The 23,141-nt window shown below is 38.1% G+C and overlaps 1 protein-coding gene across 1 annotated transcript; it reads right to left on the bottom strand.

Moving 5' to 3' along the window:
• Nucleotides 1-269: 269 nt before the first annotated feature.
• Nucleotides 270-23,141, bottom strand: LOC117667030 (acyl-CoA (8-3)-desaturase-like). The gene is made up of 12 exons (XM_034420175.3): nucleotides 21,613-23,141; nucleotides 18,376-18,486; nucleotides 14,879-15,076; nucleotides 14,470-14,571; nucleotides 14,258-14,386; nucleotides 11,425-11,482; nucleotides 10,780-10,856; nucleotides 10,102-10,199; nucleotides 9,273-9,369; nucleotides 4,597-4,676; nucleotides 2,117-2,242; nucleotides 270-1,393 (listed from the first exon to the last, which is right to left on the bottom strand). The coding sequence occupies exons 1-12, from the start codon at nucleotides 21,859-21,861 to the stop codon at nucleotides 1,342-1,344; spliced, it is 1,377 nt and encodes a 458-aa protein (XP_034276066.1). The 5' UTR covers nucleotides 21,862-23,141; the 3' UTR covers nucleotides 270-1,341.

Here is a 23,141-nt window from a genome sequence, read left to right as displayed (position 1 = left end):
ATGTTGCACTACAGTAATTGAGATTCTGTTATCCCAGAGCAGTCATGTACCGATAATCTGCTCCAGTGCAATCTGTTGTATGGGACTAAGCTTTTCAAATTTAGATATTGAGATAACTGCAGAAAAAAAGTATCTTCCCCATTTTCCTACTTCCTGGTGTTTAATATATTTCAAGGAAATTATAATATTCTCCAAAATCATAAAAAAGTTTCATCTTTCCATTCCTGTTCAAATTTATACTATTGAATAAAAAGACAATCACACACACATTGTCAAATCAGTTCATGAAATATATTAAAAGATACAAATAAATAAAATAAGTACACATGAAGTGGTGTACATCTTAAGAGAACTGTGTTAAAGGATCAAAGAAGAGCATCAATCACACATTAATGCAACAGATATTTAACAAAGAATTAATTTCAATCAATCCTGTGCCAGACAAATGTCATGACCTCAAGTCTTAACTTTCCAGAGGCTGTGGTCCACAATACAGTGGAAGAGTCATCCTTCCTTCTAACATACACTTTAAAAAGTGTGTAAGCTAAAGGGTCTGAGTTGAATGTGCATTCACTTGAGCATCAACTGTGCTATTTCTGATGAAGCTCAAGAATTGACATGGAGGTGGGGGTCACAGTTTCTGGTTAAGGTATGACATGGAACTTCGACAGAATGGAAGCTGTTTGGTCTTGCTGATTTCCATTTGGATGTAAAACAATCCTCCCAAAAATTATGGTTTGGATCACATTTAAGGAATTCATTTTTTCTCCTTCTTAAGAACATTAAAAACATAACCAATCAAACTAATATTCTTTTTTTTTTGCAATATGTTTGAAGATTCAAACTTCAAATACTCAACAGGTTGTTTTTTTTTTTAACTAAGACTTTTGCTCTTTCAAGAGAAACTGGACCTTGCAAACTATCCCTAAAACTTCAGTTGTCCTTCAAGTAACATGTAACATGTTATTCACAAACTGTATTTTTATCTTCTTTCTTCTCATTACTTCATTTTTCTGTTCTAAACTCTTTGCATCTCCCATCTGACAAACTTCCCCAAAACAAGGAAAAAGAAAGCCAAGTTTCAATCTCATAGAAGCAACAAGTGAAATACAAGGGCACTAATTCACCTTTCGCATATCCCCCAAATGCCACAGTACAAACAGAATACAGATCCAAGGAAACACTGTACAGAGGATGAAGCAAAGTATCACAATTATCCCATCCCAGCAAAACTATCACTTAGCTTATTTACCCACTAGACCCCACATTCTTCCTTAGTCCACCAGCTGCCCTCTAGTGTGTGATGCATCTTCATTGGGATGGAGTTCATTCTCAAAATGTTTATCCATGCAGATATGCTTCAAGCCAGGCGTCGCCAGAGACCTTAAGAGATCTGTAAGACAGTGTACAGGTCTTTGATTACACAGAGAGGGGAGGAAGAGTATGTGCCACAATATGTGCCTTCCCAATCCTTCAACATCTTTATTACCCCCTTATATTTCTTTGATTGTCATCTCTGTGCACATTAATCGGTATACATGGAGAGACTTTTCCCACTGCAATTGAGTGAGGGAAAATTTCCACTTGTGTCACAATGATCGTTCCCCTAATATGAAGAAACAGGCATTCTGACCATCATTGCCCTGATCTTACATAATTGCTAAGATAATGTGAGAATATATGTTGTCTTTCATTCCCATCAGAAGCATAGCTGGAGGATGCAAGGAACCAGATCTCTGACTCTGGAATTTCTTGTTCTGGTGAGTCATTTGTTTTAAATCATGCTCTAAAGATGATTTATTTCAGTAAGATTTCGAGATTACATAGCCATTACTATCATATCTATTCGATCTATGGTGCTATTGCAGTTCTTACTATCAGGAATCTACTGCCTAGCAAAGCTCCAGATTTCAAGGAGCTGCCTTTATTAGGCACCACACAATGAAACATGGGCAAGGTGTCCTTGATTTGCCACCACTATATAGACCATGTGAAGGAGACATCAATTTAGCTTTGTTCAGTTGCCCCTTTATCCGCTTCAGCTGATTAACTGTTTTACATGTTTTACTGTTTTCTCTTGTCAAACCAGAATTCATAAAATTCTTGCCATATTTACCGCAAAATGTCTCCAAAGGCTGTAAGTAGGGGCTTGCTCTGATAGGTAATACCATGCTTGGCACAGAGGGATTTCACAAGGGGAGCCACTTTACTATAGTTGTGGCGAGGCATTGTGGGGAAAAGGCTGTAGAGAAATAAAAAAGTAGTTTTGATTTATTTTTTTTAAAAATAAAGCTGACGAAAAGATTCACAGATAACATAAAAACTAAACACAAACTAAGAAAGAAAGAAAGAAGAGCTTCCAATTTCCTATGCAGCAAATATAGGTACAATTTCACAATTATCACTTACTCTATACTACAAAAAGGTCATTTTTCTCTTATCCAATTTTTTTTCCTAATAATCAAAACCACAAATCATAATGCATTTTTCCCATTTTAAGCAAAAGTTTTCAGTCAGCCATAAATGTAGATAGTTTTTTTTAAAAAAAAAATCAATGAAGTTAATTTTGCCATCTCCATTGGTTTCATCATCTTCACCAGCCATTCCTCCATAGTGTGCAGTGACAAGCCTTTCCATTTTGGAGCATAAAATAATCTCCTTGCAGTTGTCATATATCTAACAAAATTAACTAAAACCTCTCTAGGCGCATTCTTCATATACCATATCTGTAATTTATTTTGCCTCCCTATCTTCCTCTTCTACATTCAAAAAAAATTGTCAACACTTTTTAATAAGATACTCTGTAATGTTTTCATTGGAATGTCCGGACAGCTCTAAATCTCAAACAGAATTCTTTCTCTTTCAATTCCAATAGTCAAATTATCCAATTCTCTGCGTTGAACTTTTGATTTTCTAAAATTTTCACTCAGTTAATGATTTCTTTTACCTCTCCAGATTTTTTTAACACCAATTTTCATCTCTTCTTAACTTTAGAAATATTTCATCTTTTCTTTCAAAAACATTCATTTTATTTCCCATCTGATAAAATTTATTCCGTTTGTTGAAAAATATTCTGAAGTGTATCTTCTGTAGCTGACTATTCTAGCACACCCCTTCTGCCCTTTGTTGCCATTTTTAGTAGCAATTTTTTTTCAGAAAATGTCCCAAGCAGGCAAAAGAAAAAGACAAACCACTTTGTTCTTCCCTTTATTTCCTTCTTTCAGCCACAATTAACATATTTCCAAAGACTCCTAGTCTGAGCCCCTACCTTATATTTTGTTGTGTAGAATCCAGTGGTGAAATTAAAAAATTTCCCCTACCGGTTCTGTCGGCGTGGCTTGTTGGGGGGAGGTCATGTAACTGGGTGGGTGTGGCCAACTTAACATCACTCACATCGAGGAGCTCCTCACCGGCCGCTCCCCTCCCAGCTATCCTTGTCGCGAAGGGCAGGAAAATGGGGAGGGGAATATTCCTGCCTACCATCTTTCCCTCAGTCTGTGCTGAGATTGAGGAATGGATGACAGGCAGGAAAATCCCCTTCCCTATTTTCCTGCCTTTCACAAAAACAGCTCCATTCCAGCTGCTCCCTCCCCTCCCCCTCCCGGGGACGACCTTAAAAGTGATAAGCTGCAGCAGCTCCGTTCTGAATGGAGGGAGAAAAGTTAGCATTCTCTCTGCTGCATTTAATATTGAATTCTGTGGCAGAGAGAATGCTAACTTTTCTCCCTCCATTCAGAACAGAGCTGCTGCTCCCTTTATAGTTCCCTCCTGGCCCCCTCCCTCCTGGGGACTACCTTAAAGAGACAGGCTGCAGCAGTTCTGTTCTGATTGGAGGAGAAAAGTTAGCATTCTCTCTGCTGCATTTAACATTGAATTCTGTGGAATATCAAGCGGCCAAGAGTTGAGTTGCGACCAGCCAGGCGTGGGTGGGGCCCAAGGAGGGGTAATTACTACCAGTTTGGCAAACTGATGCCCATAATCCCTAGCGGTTCGCCCGAACCAGTCCGAACCGGTAGGATTTCACCCTGGTAGAATCCCTCAAATGTATGCATTCTTTAAAGATAGCAAGCATTCGTATGCCGAGCTGTTCTCTTTAACTGATTTAATGAAGTATATATCAAAGAACTTTAATAAAAAATAACAAGCATATAAAAAAAGGGCTGTGCCTTTGTCCAAGTTTGTTAAAACTTTCTTATATCTTTGTTTAATTAAGCTTCTTGCAAATAATTCTTGAACATTTAAATAAAAAATTCTCTTGGTTTTTTTATAGTCTCAAAAGAAGGTTAAACTCACTGCAAGGAGTTTTATATTTACCAGAGACATTTATAATTATTTACAAAGTCATATCATCTTAAGGAGCTGCAGTGGTTAGAATGCAGTGCTGCAGGCTACTTCTGCTGCCTGCCAGCTGCCTGAAATTTGGCAGGTCAAATCTCACCAGGCTCAAGGTTGACTCAGCCTTCCATCCTTCAGAAGTCAGTAAAATGACCCAGATTGTTGGAGGCAATATGCTGACTCTGTAAACTGCTGAGAGGGCTGTAAAACACTGTGACACGGTATATAAGTCTAAGTGCTATTGCTAAGGATTTTACTTACTGGTGTTCAATCTGGAAATTCAGATGACCGGTGAACCAGTCATTGAAAAATGACTGATCCACATTGCATGTTGCTTGGAGCTGTGGGAAAACAAAGAAAGGATATTTTTTTCTTGTTTCACAAACGTATTTTATATTTCCATTCTGATACTTCATTCTAATTTTTATTCCAATGGAACATCTGGTGAAATGCCTAGCTGGAGATCTGGATCTGTTTTATCTCTCACTAGCATTAACTGTATCCACAGAAGATAGGCCTGTATTTTGCTATTATTTGTATTTATTCATTTACTTCAAAATGTTTTATGCCCCCAGATTACCAGATTCTAGGAGGCTCACAATTCTAAACCTTCAAACATATTCCAACATAAAAAACAATGTGTTAAAATCCTAACAAATCAGTGTCTGCAGTCCTTTGGAGTAATAGTCATCAAAATCATAATAATAGTATTCTATAATGGTAGCTTCATAATAACAGTGCTTTTCCCTCATAACATTAATTCATATTAATTAGTACTAATAATCAAAATTAATAAGTTACAGTAAGCAACCCTAATAGTGAGATTAATCTTTCTCTTGTAATCTTCAAGATTCTAACTTCTGTTTCTCTTATTTAACCATTGATAGAACAGATCCCATACCTCAAAATATTCAGTATCTTCTTTTTCTTTAATTTCAAATGTTAGTTTATTCATTTCTGCACATTCTAAAATTTTTGTTATTATCTTTTTTCTGTGGGGATCTCCTCACCCTTCCAATGTTGTGTGAACACGATTCTGGCCGCTGTTAACACTTGTACTATTAAATATGCATTTCTTTTACTGTATTTGTCTGGTATGATGCCCAACAGGAATATTTCCGGTTTTAAATCTATATGTTCGTTTATCATTTTTTCTAATCAGGTATGTATTTTAATCCAGTATTTTTTTGCTTTTGAACATGTCCACCACGTGTTAATACATGTGTGGGATTTTGTTACACTTCCAGCACTTGGCAGACATACCCTTAAACATTCTGGCTAATCTTGCTGGTGGGAAGTGCCATCTATAAAACATTTTGTATAAATTTTCTTTATATGCAGTCGACAATGTCAATTTATAGTTTCTCTCCCAAACTTTTGCCATTTGTCCAATTCAATGGAATACCCAAAATTTTTAGCCCATGCTATCATAGTTTCTTTTACTTGCTTCTCTTCCATTCTAGTAGTCAATAAACAACTATAGAATTTTTAAATCAGTTTATCCTCTGGTCCTGTTAAAATTTGATCCAATTCTGTTGGTTCTTTATAAAAATCATGTTCTGGCATCTTTATGGTATCTAGATTGTATCTGTGCATGCGGCCACCATGCTAAATTTATTCCTTGGTTATTCAATTTGTTGGTTTTTCAATTCTCCCTTCTCATTTAAAATATCTTTGTATCTTACAATTTTTCCCATGTCCATCACATTTGGGTATGTTAGTGCCTCCATCGTGGAGAGCTAGACTGGTATTTCACAAGTAGTGTTTTTCCTTGATTTTTGTCCATACTGAGAGTAGGGCATTTGTAATGTAGTGTCTCTGAAAGTATTTATATGCTTTATATTTCTCATATCATACTCATACCATAGAAAGGCATGCCACCCCAGTTGTAAGTCGTGTCCCTCCAGTACAAGTAATCGTCTATGTCTCAGGGTTATCCATTCTTTTAGCCAGGTAAGGGCAGCTGCTTGATAATATAGTTCCCAGTTTGGCAACCCAAAACCTCCTCTATTGATAGAGTCTTGCATTAATTTCAACCTAATTCTTGCCTTTCTGCCTTCTGGAATTGATTGGAACAAGTAAGATAAAGTTTGGAACTTGGTAAGATATTCATTTTGGATGGTGGCTATTCTTCCTAACAGTGATAATTACAGATATTTCCACTTTTCCAGATTCAATTTAATTTGCTGTGTTAATTTTAAGTAATTGTCTTCTTTTATAGTTACACATCTCGCTGATAGATGCATTCCCAAATATTTTACTTTTTAAACTATTTGAATATCTATCTTTTCCATTAAATCTTTTTTCTGTTCCTAAGATTTTTTAACTAAGATTTTAGTTTTCTCTTTGTTTATTTTCAATCCTGCAATGTCATCATAGTCTTTTATTTTCTTTATTAGTTTGGGTCCCATTTCTTGCGGTTCTTCTATAATAAACACCAAATCTTCTAAAAAAGTTTGTGGTTTGTACTGTTCTTTTTTTACCTCCATGTCTTTTATTTCTATATCTTGGCAGATGTTTCTATTTAACACTTCCAGAGTCAAAATAAATAATAAGGGGGACAATAGGCATCCTTGTCTTATGCCTCTTTTAATATTAATATTCTGTGTTATGTCCCCATTCACAAACACTTTTGCAGTCTGTTTTGTGTATATTGATCATATTGGGTGAATTTTCCCCAAATTTCATGTATTTTAGCTGCAGTATCATGAATCTCCAGTTTACATTGGCAAATGCTTTTTGCACGCCAAGAAACATCAGTACCATTTATTTTTCTGGTTGTGCTTCATAATATTCCAATGTATTCAGAATTATTCTCATGTTATTTTAAATGTGTCTATTTGGCAGGAAACCATTCTGGTCTGAATGTATAAATTCATTCAGGAATCTCTTCAATCTTTCAGCTATTATTGATGTATAAATTTTATAGCCCACATTTAAAAGTGAGATGGGCCTATGGTTTTTAATTTGCTATAAGTCTGCATCTTCTTTTGGTATGAGGATGATATTTGCTTCCATCCAGGATTTTGGTATTTTAGCTTTTAGTAAGAGTTCATTGTACATTTCCAGTAATATCAGTCCCAGGGGTCTTGTAATTGTTTATAGAATTCTGCCGGTAAGCCATCTGGTCCTAGAATTTTATTTTTCTTCTGTCTCTTAATTGCCTCTGTTAATTCAAACATTGTTATCCTTTCATTTAGTGTAGATCTCATTTCTTCAGAGACTTTAGGTAACCCGGCCTCTTCTGGATATTATTTTATTTTATCCTCCGATAAAATAAATTCCTCTTGATCATACAGATTTTCATAGTAGTTCTGGATTATTATTTTTTTGCTGTCATTTTGAAGTTGTAATGTACCTTTCTTGTCTATCAAGCTTTGTATCTGGTTTTTTTTTTCCTTTTTTAAATTTATATGCCAACCATCTTCCTGGTTTATTGGCATTTTTTAAAAAGTTTTGTTTTATACTCTTAATTTTGCATGCTACTTCTTCTTTTTCAAGTAGGGTCAGTCTGTGTTTTATTATTTCCATTTGGTTTTTGAGCTTTTTTTTTTGTGTTTTTTTCTGAAATTCCAGTCTGTTGTATTCACCCTGAGGCAGCCACTCTGTAGCTCCCCAATCTTTGGGTTATGTTTGTACAGATATCTGCTACTTCCTCTCCTGGTTAGACCATGTAGTAACCCATGTGGAACATATCTGGTTTTAAGCAATACCTCCCCTTGCATATTTAAGCCATACCCTTGTATTTGCCCAAGACAAAACATGCTCTCCTACCTTCCCTCCCTCCCTCCCTCCCTTTCTCACATGAAAATGGAATTTATTTTAAGGCAAGAACAACTCACCCAAGTTTTGAGATATACAAAATCTGACAGAACTACTAATCCACCTCTGGCTGGCCCCAGAGTGAGGTGGGAATGGAGATTTTGCAATATCCTTCCCCCAGGAGGGGTGGGAATGGAGATTTTGCAATATCCCTTCCCTGCCATGCCCACCAAGCCACGCCCACAGAACTGGTAGGGAAAAAATTTGGATTTCACCCTGGTACAGGGCCAGGTTATCTGCAGGATCTACCCATCTTGCCAGATTAGATAGGTTGGGCATGCTCCTAGTTCCTTCCCTTAAACATTGTCATCTTACGGGATCTAGGAAGTAAGCCTTTTTCGTGACAGCCCCTGCCGTATGGAACACCTTTCCCATGGAAGTTCAGCAGTCTTTAAATTTTCCTGTGCACAGGAACAGCATTGCTCTGATATCCAAAATAATCACAAGCATTACAAGTTAATAGACATTATTTGTTGGGCATGAAGGATAGCAATATATGAGCTTCTTGTGTTATTACACTTATTCATTACTGGCTCTTTATTCTTTCCAAAACATTTGTCCAGTTTTAAAGAGAAAAAGAGGCTAGAAAAAAAAAATAGGAAAAGAAAAACTTTTCATCCCTGAATTTTTCCACTATTTTCCTGACATTTTCCAAGCCTTTCCATGTTTAATCCCACCTTTCCCAGAGGTACCTAACACTAGAATGATAAAAAGTTGCCTTTCACTAAACTGGTTTATTTTTTTTTAACCTACTTCAGTTTCTGTACTGACCGACCACAGAATTTCAATCTTTCACAGTTAGCTTGTATTTTCCTTGTGTTTTTTGTGGTTGTGTTGTTTTATATCTGCCGGTTGTTACTTTTAAATTATATTTCTCCTAGACATTTCTTTTAGAAAGAGAGGCTGAATGTGATGCCAAGCTATGCAGAAATATGTTTCGATGGAATGCATGGGTATGAATTCATGGACTGAATTTGTATGAATTCGTGGACTGTCATGTTTGGAAAATATAAAATTAAAACTTTTCTCCTATCCCCAATTTGTAATCGGTTTCCCAAATCATTCAATGATCAATCTCAAAAATCAATGCTTTGAACAAGAGGAAATAGACTTACCTGGGTAGATACCCAGTCCATGTTTGTGTCATAGTCAATATTCATTGGAATGTGATTCATTTGTGAAACCCAGATAAACCAAGCTGCTTCTAGTAATCTGCAAAGTCCAATATAGTGTCAAATTAATTTTTTTGCTAAGCACCCTTTCACGTAATACTATGGATGTAGCAGAGTTCATTATAACGAAGACACATAAATTGTATGTTTGACTTTCCAAAATGTTTTCAGTAAAGCTACATACTGAGCAATGTGCCACTTAGAAGAAAGGTGTTCATCTGTCACCAGGGGGTCAGATATCATCCATACATTAATAGTACTCTGCTGAATATTTTGACCTTTGGTTGGATGAATGATGTTGTCAAGATGTTTTTTCCAGTGCCTACAAGCTGTGGAAGTTTGAAGGGGGGCTGGGAGGCAGAGTTAACCGCAACCCTAACAAGACCAAATGTGTGGTGTGGGTACATGGACTTTCTAAGTCTGGGGATTTTCTGTCTGTAGTTCTGAATGGAGCTGAGCTTCTCCAGATATAACTAGTGCACAATTTGGTGGGTATGCTGGACACTCAGCTCCTGCTCAAAGAACAAGTTGTTAGTTGTGGCTAGGTTTTTGCACAGGTTTATCTTGTACAGGATTTATGCCCCTTTCTGCACCAGGAAGCCGTCCTCACAATTATTCATGCCTTAGTTATCTCATATGTGGGGCTGTCCTTGAAAATCACTTGGAAGTTTCCTGTGATCCAGAATGTGGTCATATGGCACTTCTGTTTCATGAGTAGTATTTTATCAGTAATTGATGATAATTATTTAAGAAAAAATAAAGTTGGGGTTACCTGGACAGCCAGTAGTATGCCATAAAACACTTAAATCCCATAATGGGCATGTAGATAAGGATGACTCTGATCTGGTAAGTGACAATCAAGGCTAGATCCTGTTTCAGAAGAAAGAGAGAAAAGACAGTATTTTCTATTAGTAATCCTATGCTACAATATTTCTTAGAAAATAAGCTCCCATTAGCACTATAGGCTTTTGGAGAATGGAGAATAGGCAAATTAAACCACAGTGGAACTATTTCACTCCAGGAATGAATGTAAATACAACTTTTTGGGGGCAGAAAAAGTTAAGAGATTGAGGCCTTGGGAAAAAATAATGTTTGCTGGTGGTAGTGCCTGACAGGAGGCAGGGGAGGGAGGTAAAAAGGGAAGATAATAAAGTAAATTGGCCACTGGGACATACCATGCTAGATCAGCAGCCTATTAGCCAAGGGATAAAAATAAGCTGGAAGTGGGGGGCAGGCAGTAGGAAAAAAAACACCAGCCCCTGCCCCAAACACTTGTCATATCCAGATTTTGTTTCATCTGAAATAGGGAGTAATCAAAGCACTCTAGGTTTCAGTTCTGTCAAACTGGAGCCGATCCAAAGTAGTTCAACAGAATTTCCAGAACATGATGACGTGTAGGTCTAAAACATTTTTTTCTCATTTGTGCATATCCCTAGGTTGGCATACTTACCACCCATTCTCTGCGTTTGATTGTAGCATGGTATATGGAGAACTGGAAGAAGGGAATCATTAAAAGCGGTGCGATTACTGTTAAACAAGGAGAAGAAATATACATCTCTTTAAAAACATACTTATTCACTCTTCTGCCCTATTTCTTCTGACCAAGTTGTAATTGTTATAGTACATCCTACACTTTCTCATTTGGCTTATATTTCTGTTATTTCAGAACTATGTTCTATTCATAGTTCAATTTAATAAATTCAAAAACTAACATGTTTCACCAGGTGATAAAGTACTTATTATTCTATATTCCTTCAATCTTATCTTTTTCTGTTGTGATGCTTCAGCGTCTCATATCAAATCAATCTTTATTGCGGTCATAAACCAGCATATAATTTGTCACCTTCTCACTCTCCATTTCTGATGTTACCATTTATCTTTGTTCCCAAATTCTTATGATATGACACTGTCAACTGTCATTTTCATCTTGGATCTCAACATATAAGTCTTCTCTGATTATATTATAGCCTTTGATTTGCAAATTCACTATCTTATATGCTGTAACCTATAGCTCCCCATCCTAAAAATCAGAAGAGGCAGTGCAATTACTGTAAATAATGGGTATGTGGTATTTTTCTGTGACAGCGATACTTACTGAAGAAGTACCTGTGTTGATAATTGTAAGGCATGAACTTCTTTTTCCGCAATCCGAGCTATGAAGAAAGGGACATCAGCAGTTCATTCAAGCAACAGAGATGAATTTCCTTATGCTCCTTTCATTATTTATGTTAGTGTGACCCATGGACTGTGGGCAGCTGCTTAGTGTGAGCAGGGCCAAAATGTTCAGATGTTGTGTGTTTGGAGGGGTAAAATGGATGCCTTAAATCTTGCAGAGGTTTATTGCACTCTTTTAAAACAATTTGTATTTTTTTCTAATTAACAAAGTTAAAATAATATTTTGCTCGTAACAATCCTCATAAGTCCATCACCTCCTATTTTGCCTCTTGGAATAATACAACCTATAGAGCCATCTGCTATGACTCCTGAAGCATTTAGGCCAGGCAGGAAGATAAAAAAGTTTTGTATTTATATCTATCGTTGCATTTAATTTAATACAGAGGATGAAAGGATAAAAATCTTAATTAAGACTGAGATAATAATAGTTATTATTGGTACTATATCTCCTGTTCAAGGAGAAGGCTTAGATGGTTTTTTATAACCTGTCTTTGTGGTATCTCAAAGTACGGTTTGCAGACTCGGTTATTATTTTATATTATTTTTGAATAACAGAGCTGGAAGGGACTTTGGAGGTCTTCTAGTCCAACCCACTGCTCAAGCAGGAAACCCTATACCAAATGGTTGTCCAATTTCCTCTTAAAAATTTGCAGTGTTGGAGTACCTACAAGCTCTGTAGGCATGTCGTTCCATTAATTGTCCTAACCATCAGGAAGTTTCTTAGTTCTAGGTTGGTTCTCTCCTTGATTAGTTTCCATCCTTTAGGTGCTTTGGAAAATAGATTGACCCCCTCTTCTTTGTATTGGTTTATTGCATAGTCAGTGAGATGTTCAGACTGGATTTGGCATTTCTGTCTACCTATGAGTCCTTTCCAAGGACCTGGGATAGACAGATATGGATATTTGATGCTACCATAAATAATCAAAACAACCCCCCCTTCCCCCAATTATTTAAACAATATTGAGGCCTGGTAAAACTTGCCTGGGGAAAAAGCCAAGTCATCACTGCTTTTCCAAAATCTATCTGCAGCTCCCAGGGAAGGCTGTTTCATGATGCAGGCACCATGACTGAGAAGGTACCCTTTTGAGGCCCCTCCAGATGGCAGTTTACCCAAGGAACTCAAAATATGCCCATCCTGTCATAGTAGTAGGGTGGGTAGAAACTACCAGGGATAAGATGATCCTACAAATAACCTGGCCCTATGCCATACTGATCTTGCACCTTGAATTGCACCCAGAAGCCTACTGAAAGCCAGTATAGTTCATATAGCAATGATGTTGTATGAAACTACTGCTATTGTACCCATTACTGCCTATGCCACTGCATTCTGAATCAGTTGCAGCTAAGAGAGCTGAAGGAAGATTTAAGATAACTGAAATCCTACTAAGACTGAGTGGCTATAAGTGGCTATTTGCACTGCCCAGATCTGGGAATATTCGATCTTTTATGTTGTTAGGGTTAGTATGCAATCTGGAGGTTTACTTGGATTTGGAGCTCCTGTTTGAACAGTAGGTGTCAGCTGTGGCTAGGAAGGTCTTTGAAAAACTCCATTTGATGCACCAATTGTGCCCTTTCCTAAATCCAGGAGAGAGGAACCTTCACTCATGCCCTAGTCATCCCATAGTCTAACTATTCCAAAGCTATGTACATAGTGCTGCCCTTGCAAAATAGAGAAAGTACCCCTTTAAGGTTCCTCAGGGAGCAGTTTTAACTGATCCAGATTGTGGCAGGATGAGCAGTAATGGGCTTGCATTGGAATGCCCATGTAACACCTCTGCTTTGCAAGCTGCGCTGCTTGCTGGTTTGCTTGAGTGTGATTCAAAGTGCTGGTTGTTACCTATAAAGCCCTACATCTGAGGCCTGGCTATCTGAGGGACCAGCTGTCTCCTATAATATTTGTCTAGTCAATTTGACATGCTCCAGGTTCCTTCAAATAAACAATGCCACCTCTCAGAACTCTGGAAATATGTCTTCTCTGTAGCAGAGATTGCCTTCTGGGATGAGACTTCCCCTTAAGATCTAGATGACCTCTACTCTGTTGTTGTTAAGAAGAGTTTTTGATGATTTGGCTTTTTACCCAGGCCTGTGATGAGGGAGATATCTTGCTTCATTGTGCTTGACAATTTTTATCTTCATTTTTTTATGTTTTATGTATTTTATTGTAATTTGTTTGATTGTTGTGAGGTGCCCAGAGTCCTTGAGAATTAGGTGGTAAAAAAAATTAATACATCAGTATCATCATCAACATCATGACGAAAGACAAAAAAGAGATTTGTAGCTGAAAGTTGCAGCCTTATGCACACTTCGCATTAATATCTCAAACTCCATCCTTGTCACCAATCCTTGCATCTACAACTTTTGCAGGTCTATAAAGCAAAGGAAAACTGAAGCAAAATCATAAGCACTTCAGTTTCACTTAGTGACCATTCTGCTTAACAACCAAGTTGCTGGCTCCAATTGTGGTCACTAAACAAAAACTACTTGCAAATGTTAAAGCCTAAAAGATAGCTGAAATAAGATCCTAAGTACAGTTGTGGTTTCACTTAGCAACCAATTGTGCCAAACGAGGACTACCCATAACAATAAATCAAACAAAAGGATTCAGTAAAAGTAAATCAAATTAGGTTTAAAAGAAAAAGTAAAAACAACAAAATGGCTTGGTAAACACAAAACACAGATACTGACGATTTATTGCCTCCAGTGTTTTCTATTTGCTCTTTTAAAGTTGCTTTTCAATAATACGCTCTCCATACCTCTCTAGCTAGTTTCGTCCCTAGGGCAAATGCAATGGGATGCATGTTGAGATCAGGGTCTTTACGAAAGCAGTTCGGTTTGGCATGATGCTGGAAATGCAAAGTATTCCACCAATTGGCTGGAAATCCCTAGAAGAAAGGAGAAAGAAAAGTAGACTTTAAGATCGTATGATGACAAAAAAGGAAGTCTCCGTAAAGGTCAGGATACTTACTTTCAGTAGACTCAAGACAATCCTATGGGCAACATGGTTCCCCTTGGATGTTTTAAAGACTGAAAGATGACCCAAATCATGTTGGAGCCAGGACAATTGGCCCTGGGGGAAAAAAAAAAACCTTTTTAAGAATGAACATGTAATTTGATTCTGACTTCGAAACCAGGTGCCAACTGTACTGCCATTAAATTGCAAAGCTGTGCGAAAATATCCAAAATGCTAAGACTGTTATGTCATGTGACACAAAGAATAATGCTCTTGCATTACAGAAAACCCCCTCCCAAATCTAGTGTTATTGTAGTTAGTTATCCTGTGTCTCACTTTAGTGAAATGTGTGAAATTCTTTAGATCCTCCACATATACAGAAAAAGATACCAATTTTTATTACATGACAAGATCCATACCATACCTGAGCAATAGTAAAGAATGCAACACCTGTGAAGAATGGTATTGAAGATGTGCCAAAATGCCAGATTATCAACCAGGCACCAATATCCAACAATATAATATGAAGAAAAATCAGATAGAAAAACAGGAGGTTTGGTGTCAGAAGTCCCATTTTCTCAACAGTGGATCGCAGTTCCCGGAAGTCTTTAGTAAGCAATTGCTGTGGGGAAAACCCAACAATAGTTATCATTCCAGATGAAAAAAAAACACTTAGTCCCATAATCATACATTACATGTCTACAAATAATATAGAATAGAATTCTTTATTGACCAAGTGTTATTGGACACACAAGGAATTTGTTTGGTGCATACACTCTCTGTGTATATAAAAGAAAAGATACGTTCTTCAAAAATCATAAGGTACAACACTTAACGATAGTCATAGGGAATAAATAAGCAATCAAATCATATTAGGAAACAGTCAATATAAATCTTAAGGATACCAGCAACAAGGTTACAGTCATACAGTCATAAATGGTAGGAGATGGGTGATAGGAACAATGAGAAGATTTATAGTAATGCAGACTTAGTAACTAGTTTGACAGTGTGGAGGGAATTGTTTAGCAGAGTAATAGCGTTCAGGAAAAAACTGTTCTTGTGTCTAGTTGTTCTGGTGTGCAGTGCTCTATAGCGTCATTTTGAGGGTAGGAGTTGAAACAGTTTATGTCCAGGATGCAAGGGGTCTGTAAATATTTTCTTTTTGACTCGTGCAGTATACAGGTCCTCAATGTAAGGCAGGTTGGTAGTAATTATTTTTTCTGCAGTTCTAATTATCCTCTGAAGTCTGTGTCTGTCTTGTTGGGTTGCAGAACCAAACCAGACAGTTATATAGGTGCAGATGACAGACTCAATAATTCCTCTGTAGAACTGGATCAGCAGCTCCTTGGGCAATTTGGGCTTTCTGAGTTGGCGCAGAAAGAACATTCTTTGTTGTGCTTTTTTGATGACATTTTTGATGTGAAATGTTGACTATAAAATGTAATTCCCCAAGCTTTTGATTAGTATTGTTTTAGATTTTGACAACCGCCTTGATGCTATCTAATTTGTATGGTGCCTTTATTTCAGTTTGTATTGTATTGTATTGTATTATACTGTATTGTATGTAATTACTATTCAAAATTCAGAGCCATGATCCAAGAAACACTGGACAGTACCTGGTTGAAGGAGGCCAAGACAAACAATTTGATTGTACCATCTTACTCAGCTCTGATTCCTCTTATTTAATCTTTTAAAAAAGTATTAAGGTCATCACATAAAAAGTTCTCAGTGACAGACTTCATTTATATGGCTACCCATCTCATACAAATGACTTTGGATGGCTTACAGGATTAAAAACAAACAACATCCCCAAACATAACTCTCTCCCCTGCCCAAGGATAAATGGTTAACTATTAACCATCAACAGCAGCACAGCTCATCTTCTCCCCTGATCTAAATGCTTGTGAGAACAGGCAGGTCTTCAATATGTTGTGAAGGCTAACAGGTCACCAAATGTTGGGGTGAGAGGCACAGTGTTCCACAGGACAGGTACTGTCGTTGAGAAGGCACAACTCTGGGATCCAAAAAGATGACCTTGCTTAATAGAAGAGCACCCACAGCACGGGTGCTTTTTTTAACTAGATCTAGGGGAGAAACAATAGGAGAAAGGATACTGCCTTATGCAATGGAGGGCTTCACAGATGATGACCAGCATCTTGAATTGTAACTGGAAGCTTATGGGGAACTAGTATAGTTCTCAGAACAGCAGTGTTACATAGGCATAACAATAAATGACAAAAACTGCCCATGCTGTTACATTTTGGACTAGCCGCAGCGTCCAGGTACTTGTTCTGACCTAGGCTTCCCAAGAGCATGGAGCAGACTCCTTGCCACGACAAAACCCCCTTTTTATTAAGTTATTGTGAATTCTTCTCATTCACATCCAGCAAAATCTTTCAAGGGAGAATTTACAGTCACAGATCTTATCTGGCTTGGAGAACTGCCAGGCCGATACTTTCAAAACTTGGCAAGGAGTCTCTGAGTCATGAACCAATTAAGCGAACTAATTGTCTCCTGCAAACTCCACTCCACTCCCCTTCCCTTTCACTCCTCTTTTATTCCTTCTGGGAAGGGCCATTCATCATCCACCTGTGGCCTTACTCCCAAGTTGACCCTTGTTCTTTAGCTGTTCCCTTTGTTTGGCAACTCTGTGCATGCGCACACTGGGAACAGGCTCCAGCTGTTCGTCTGCCTCACTGATGTCTGACTCCAAGGATAGCTGATAACTGGCATATGGCCCTGGCCCTCTCTCTGCCTCATCAGAGCCTTCCCCAGACTCTAGGACTGGCCCATGTTCCTCCCCAACCTCCTCACTGTCCGAATCTGCTGCCAGCTCTGCTGGCGGGCCACAACAGTACTCTTCAAAGGCAGTCCAGTGTACATTCAGGCAAAGAAAAAAGAGTGAGGCATATTACCTCATCCTTTTACCTTACCATAATTGTATTATAACATCAATCTGGATTTTGTTTCATGTGAACAGGGCTGGTAATCTCCCATCCACTAATCCCTATTTATCAGTACTACATAGAAGTGGTCCTCAAGTTACGATCATTCATTCAAGGATATTCAAAGTTACAAAGGCGCTGAATGAAGAGGCATACAACTGGTCTTCAAAGTTCTAGCCATCATAATGCACTTGGGAACGAGTTTGCATTTATGACTAGTTGCACTGTTCTGCAATCCATGTGATCCCCACTTGTGAGCTTCCCTACTGGCTTCCCATAAGCAAAGTTAAGGGGGAAGCAGGCAGGGAAGTTTGCAAGTTGGTAAGGAAAGTCTCCTTTGCCCACAGCCTTTCTTCATTCTCACCACACCCACTACTCCTCCCCCTTCACTTGCACATACAGCACATGCTCTTTCCCTGGCATCCCTGTGCTCGAACAGATGCACTCAGCCTGCACGCTCTTTCCCCAGATTCCCTGCATCCTACACTCTCTTGTGATCTTTTTGACTCTGCACTCCATTGCAGCACTCCTTCGCCCAACTTACATATGGTTGATGCTGGGCTTCCTGCCCGCATCCACACTTTACCTGGAATTCCTTCCACTTTCATGTTTGAAGTTACAACAATAATCTGGACTGCCTACATTGCCATCTCTAAGTGATACAGTCACGTGACTTTATAACTGCATTACTTAGCAATAGCAATTCTAGTCCCAATTGCAGTTGTAACTTGGGGACTATTTGTAATGTGCAGTAAAGACCAGAAGTGGGCAACCAGTGGTTTTCTAGTGCTTAATTACGATCTCTAGTATCCCTCATTGTGCTAACTGTAGCTGTTAAAGGACGCAGGTTCTTTATCTCTTGTGTACAATCAGTAACATAGAATAGAATTCTGATTTTAATTTTCTCTGCACTGTATTTTTGTAAAAGTATAGAAATATATCTGCATCCCAATTCTGATGTCTTACCAACACTCACATTTTTGCTGGGTTCAGAACTTGGTTGATCATGTGCCAGTTCCCCTATCAGCAATGAATTCAAATACTTGGTTGGTTGAGCCTTATTCAAGTGAAATGCTGTAAATGCATCCTGTGAGAGAAAAGTTATTAAACAGAATGAGAAACACGGATTTAAACTAAACTTTAACTGAAAAGTAGTCACAAAGAGCTTAAATTTAAAACAGTAGTATACATTATTCAATCAGTGTCTATTGACTGCATCCAGACTTTGAGCGGTAAGCTGGGAGTCATTATTCAAAAATTAGCACACAAAATTTTGGTTTCATTCATATTTAGTTTAATTAGTATAATCACTGGTATTTAATATTTTTAATTAATCTTGGCTAAAATTTTCAGAGATCTTTAGAGGCTGTATCCAAAGCTTTTGGGGACATGTAGCCTTGGATCTGCACCTCATTCTAAAACATGTCCTGCAGCAAAAGCTTACATACATTCATTTTTAAGAAATCCTGACTGTGATGGTCATAAAAGTTTCAAAAAGGATTTAGAAGAACTGTGTTGGATCTCATTTAGCTCATCACTATTCATTTAAGCAGGTTTGGGTTTTCCAGGCACAATTCTCAAAAGTGCTAGCAGCTGTTTAAAGAGTCATGTTGATTTAATAAATCACTTTTAAGCAGCCACAATCTTTTTTTTGGCTTACACAGAAGTCTGAAAATAATAAATCTCTTTTAATGAATTGTAGAAAATGCTCTGCAACCACATCCTTCTTAATTCATTAGCTCCATTTACTTGATATGTATGTGTATATGTGTATACACACACACGTTTAACCATTACTAGTAACTTGAGTACCTAATTTGCTAATTTTAAGAAGTTTAGCCAAATTCTTCTATTGGTCAAATACTTTCTTATAAGCATATGGGATCATGTATCACTTGGATCCAGGAGCCTGGATAGCTCAGAAGACAAATGCATTGTAATTTAATTCCAGCTGTCTGCAATTAGTAAGTTCGAACCTTGCCAGGCTCAGCCTTCCATCCTTTCTAAGGTAGGTAAATTGAGGACCCAGCTGACTTTGTAAAAATATACAAAAGTATGAAGGCTATTGCTTAACGCATTGTAAGCCGCCTTGAGTCTCCGGTGAAGGGCGGCATATAAATCAAATTAAAAAAAAAAAAGCAAAAGACACTTTGGAGCATACAGGACAACAGATAGCATCTTTCCTCAATTCTTCTCATCATGCATTTACAATAAACTTTCTTATTAAGAAATTATCATCAACTAGTCCATGCATATGATTTCATTCACCCAACTACACACACACACAAACACACACACAATGCTCTTTCTCCATTCCCAAACAGCAAATAAGAGATCTAAATAAGCTTTCTAAAAACTAATGAATTTTCTCAGTGTAACTTCTATTCTTTCAACATAGGCAAGCTTCAGCACTGTCATCTGAACATCTTGCTGATAAAGTATTTCCTATTAGATGTAAATCACATTGCACCTTACAATCAAGGTTTCTTCATATAGCCAATACTTACAATTGTATTTCTATGTCATGTATCATGTGTTAGGAAATACGTACTCTATGTAAACTTTAATCAAGCAGTCAAAAATAATTTATTAGTAAAATTTTCAAATATGATCAAATCAGTCTTGATATTACAAATGCTGGGCATCAATCTGGAGCTACATAATTTTAAAGTATTCCTGGCAAACATCACACTCTAAAACATCAGCTTCCCCAAGACCATGTTCAAAATTTAAAAATGACAATGGCATATCTAACATTGTGATCATAAACATTTTTACTCAACCTTACTCCTGGATTTCAATGAATTTTATATTCATCATAGGTGCTTTGAAGCTAGACTAACTTTTTAAAACAGCAATGCTATCTAAAGAGTGCAGACTATATATTAAAACAAGAATTATAAAGTAGAATTTTAATGAGGAGAACTGACTTAAATAACTTGTCAAACTTGTCAAACACCAATTAGTAATTAGTTTGTATGAAATGAATTATGCCAAGATGGCTGGGATAGCATAAACCTTTAAACAAATTATACTGAGAAGAGAGTTTAGAAACCACCCAAATTTGCAATGAGGGAGGAAGCTGGTATGAAAAGTCCTGACTATGAAAGCAAAACCACCTGTAGCTCCAAGGAATATTTCTGGGCACTATTCCCCAGTGAGGAACCCTTCAAAATGGGAGCAACCTCATGAATCCTTGAATTTGTCAGTGAGCTCTATTTAATGAGGACAGGGAGATAATCCAAATTTATTTAAATTTAATTTAGAAATGTTAAAGAAATTTGTAAATTTCTTTAGAAGATAGGCTCAAGATCCAAAAAAAATAGTATCAACATCCCACAAAGTGATAGCACTTGCTTTTTTAGTATGACCACACTTGGAATACTGCATCCAGTTCTGATCACCACCATACAAAAAATATGCTGAGGCTATAAAAGAGTGCAGGGAAGAGCAACAAAGATGATTAGGGGGCTGGAGGATGAAACATAAGATGAAAGGTTGCAGGAATTGCAACCTCTAATCTAACGAAGAGAAGGATGAGGGATGGCATGATACCAGTCTTCCAATATTTGAAAGGCTGTCACAAAGAAAGGGGGGGGGGCACACAACCTATTCTCCAAAGCACCTGAAGGCAGAACAAGAAGTAACAAATGGGAAACTTATCAAAGAGCCTTGGTAGTACAGTGGTTTAATGCACCCTGTAATTAACACAGCTGCCTGCAATTTCTGCAGGTTCGAATCTTACCAGGCTCAAGGTTGACTCAGCCCTCCATCCTTTCTAAGGTAGGTTAAATGAGGACCCAGTTTGTGGGTGCAATAAGCTGACTTTGTATAAATATACAAAAGTATGAAGGCTATTGCTTAACGCATTGTAAGCCACCCTGAGTCTCTGGAGAAGGGCGGCATATAAATCAAATTAAAAAAAAAAAAAGAGAGAGAGCCAACCGAGAAATTTCCTGACAGTGAGAGCTAATTAGTAGAGCAGCTTCCCTTCAGAGATAGTGGATGCTCCATCACCGGAGGTTTTTAAGAAGACTGGCCAGCCATTTGTCCAGAATGATATAGGGTTTCCTGCTTGGGCAGGGGTTGGACTAGAAGACATCCAAGGTCTTTTCCAAGTCCGTTTTTCTGTATTCTTTCGAGATAGGTGCCGCTTTTGACCATTCAGATCTCCCCCTGCTCAACTAGCACTCTGAGACGTAGCTCTACTCACCGTGGCATCCTGACCAGCGTAGTGGGAAATCACCCTGTGGCCCCCCGGGTGCCGCTTGAAGAAGCTGCTGATGTCGTAGACCTTCCTGTCAATCACAAGCCACTTCTCCTTAAGATGAGGCTGAATCCGTCCCGTGCGCAGACCGATTTCTTCCCACGTGTAAAAACGGCGGGAACAGATTTCGCTCCCGTTCGCCTTTTTCTCTCCCCCTACAGCCCCCACCCCGGTGTCCTGCAGCGGAGGAGCCATTTATTCCACAGAGTTAAATTCTGTGCTTCTCCAACAAGGATCTCCTCGACGAATCCACTATTCCCGGAGAAGGCAGCGCAAGCAGCTCTAGCAACAGAAAGATCTAGCGCGCTCAATCAAGCCTCTTGTTCTGGAACGCTCTCTTCGGCACCTGATTGGTCCGTCGAGCTTCTAAGAAACACCATTGGCTCTCCGGCGCCTCTCTTAATTAGCGCTTGGCTCCTCACTTTATATTTCAATGCAAACGGGCCGCCTCCGTACGTTTGATTAACGCTCACGCCCGTGGCAAAGGGCCACCTTGCGAGTCCTCCTGGGTTTCTTCCATCTCAACTACCAAACTCAGCACTTCTTTTCCTTTCCAGAGCTTACTTTTTCCATGATGCAAGCACAAATTTCGTGAATCATTAATATCTTTACATACTGTCTAGTAATCTTCTCAGAATGGTTTATTTCATCAGGCTGGCACCTTAGGTCAAATACTGTTTTGCTGTGAAAAACACATGTTTTAGGGTAATATGTTTAGGGTAATGAGTCTCCCAATGCCCCTGTTTACTGAATTGTCTTTAGACTGCATGAAAGGCCGTCCTGTCGGTTATAATAAAAAGAGGTGAGGTTTCTTCTTCCCTACCATTATTTTGAGAAGTGATTGAGAGGGAACAGTATGTTGCAAGAATGCACTAAGCGTTGCCATGCCCAATTTATCTTCCATGATCCTTGGAGCAAAAGTTAGATGCAATAAATCCAGTTCATTAAGTCCCATAGATGTGCCTAAATTGAGATGTTTTTTTGCCTGAAGGTAGGGAATGAGGAGGCTGTGCCCAGATGGTGTTATTCATGTGGGGGAAGAAGTAATAATTAACATTTAAGATAACTTCAACATGTTTTATTCAGAAGTGCCCCTCCTCTTTAAAAAAAATTCACTGAATGAAATAGAAAAATACGAGTTTTAAACTAAAGAAGCAAGAGTTAGCCCCTTCCACATACATGTATTAGCATACTGGTAGTATGGTTGCATAGTCTTAGAGGTTCTAATTCACATGGAGCATATAACCCAAATTTATTAGGTCTCACACTTGGTGAAGATTAAAGGGGGATAAACTCTTTTAAAAAAAAAACCCTCAACCATTAAACTCATCTGTCATTACTATGCTTATCCAGGAAATTCTAATTTCCAATAAATAGGAATTTATTGAAGCACAGTTTGGAAACTTTCAATCCAAGAACTCCCAATCTTTTGGGGTCAGCAAGTACACTGACATTTTGGGATCATGTTGTACCTG

This window comes from Pantherophis guttatus, chromosome 1 (genome assembly GCF_059756535.1).
Source record: "Pantherophis guttatus breed Tessera chromosome 1, ASM5975653v1, whole genome shotgun sequence".
NCBI lineage: Eukaryota > Metazoa > Chordata > Lepidosauria > Squamata > Colubridae > Pantherophis > Pantherophis guttatus.
Note: the sequence above shows the minus strand (reverse complement) of the source record. Positions and strands in the feature narration are given on the sequence as shown.

Excerpts from the sequence above, each read along its gene's own strand:
- LOC117667030 (XM_034420175.3), bottom strand. The coding sequence starts at position 21,861 with ATGGCTCCTCCGCTGCAGGACACCGGGGTGGGGGCTGTAGGGGGAGAG. Across the intron at positions 18,487-21,612 it reads ACGCTGGTCAGGATGCCACG|GATGCATTTACAGCATTTCA; the intron begins GTGAGTAGAGCT and ends TTTCTCTCACAG. Across the intron at positions 4,677-9,272 it reads TGGACTGGGTATCTACCCAG|CTCCAAGCAACATGCAATGT; the intron begins GTAAGTCTATTT and ends GTTTTCCCACAG.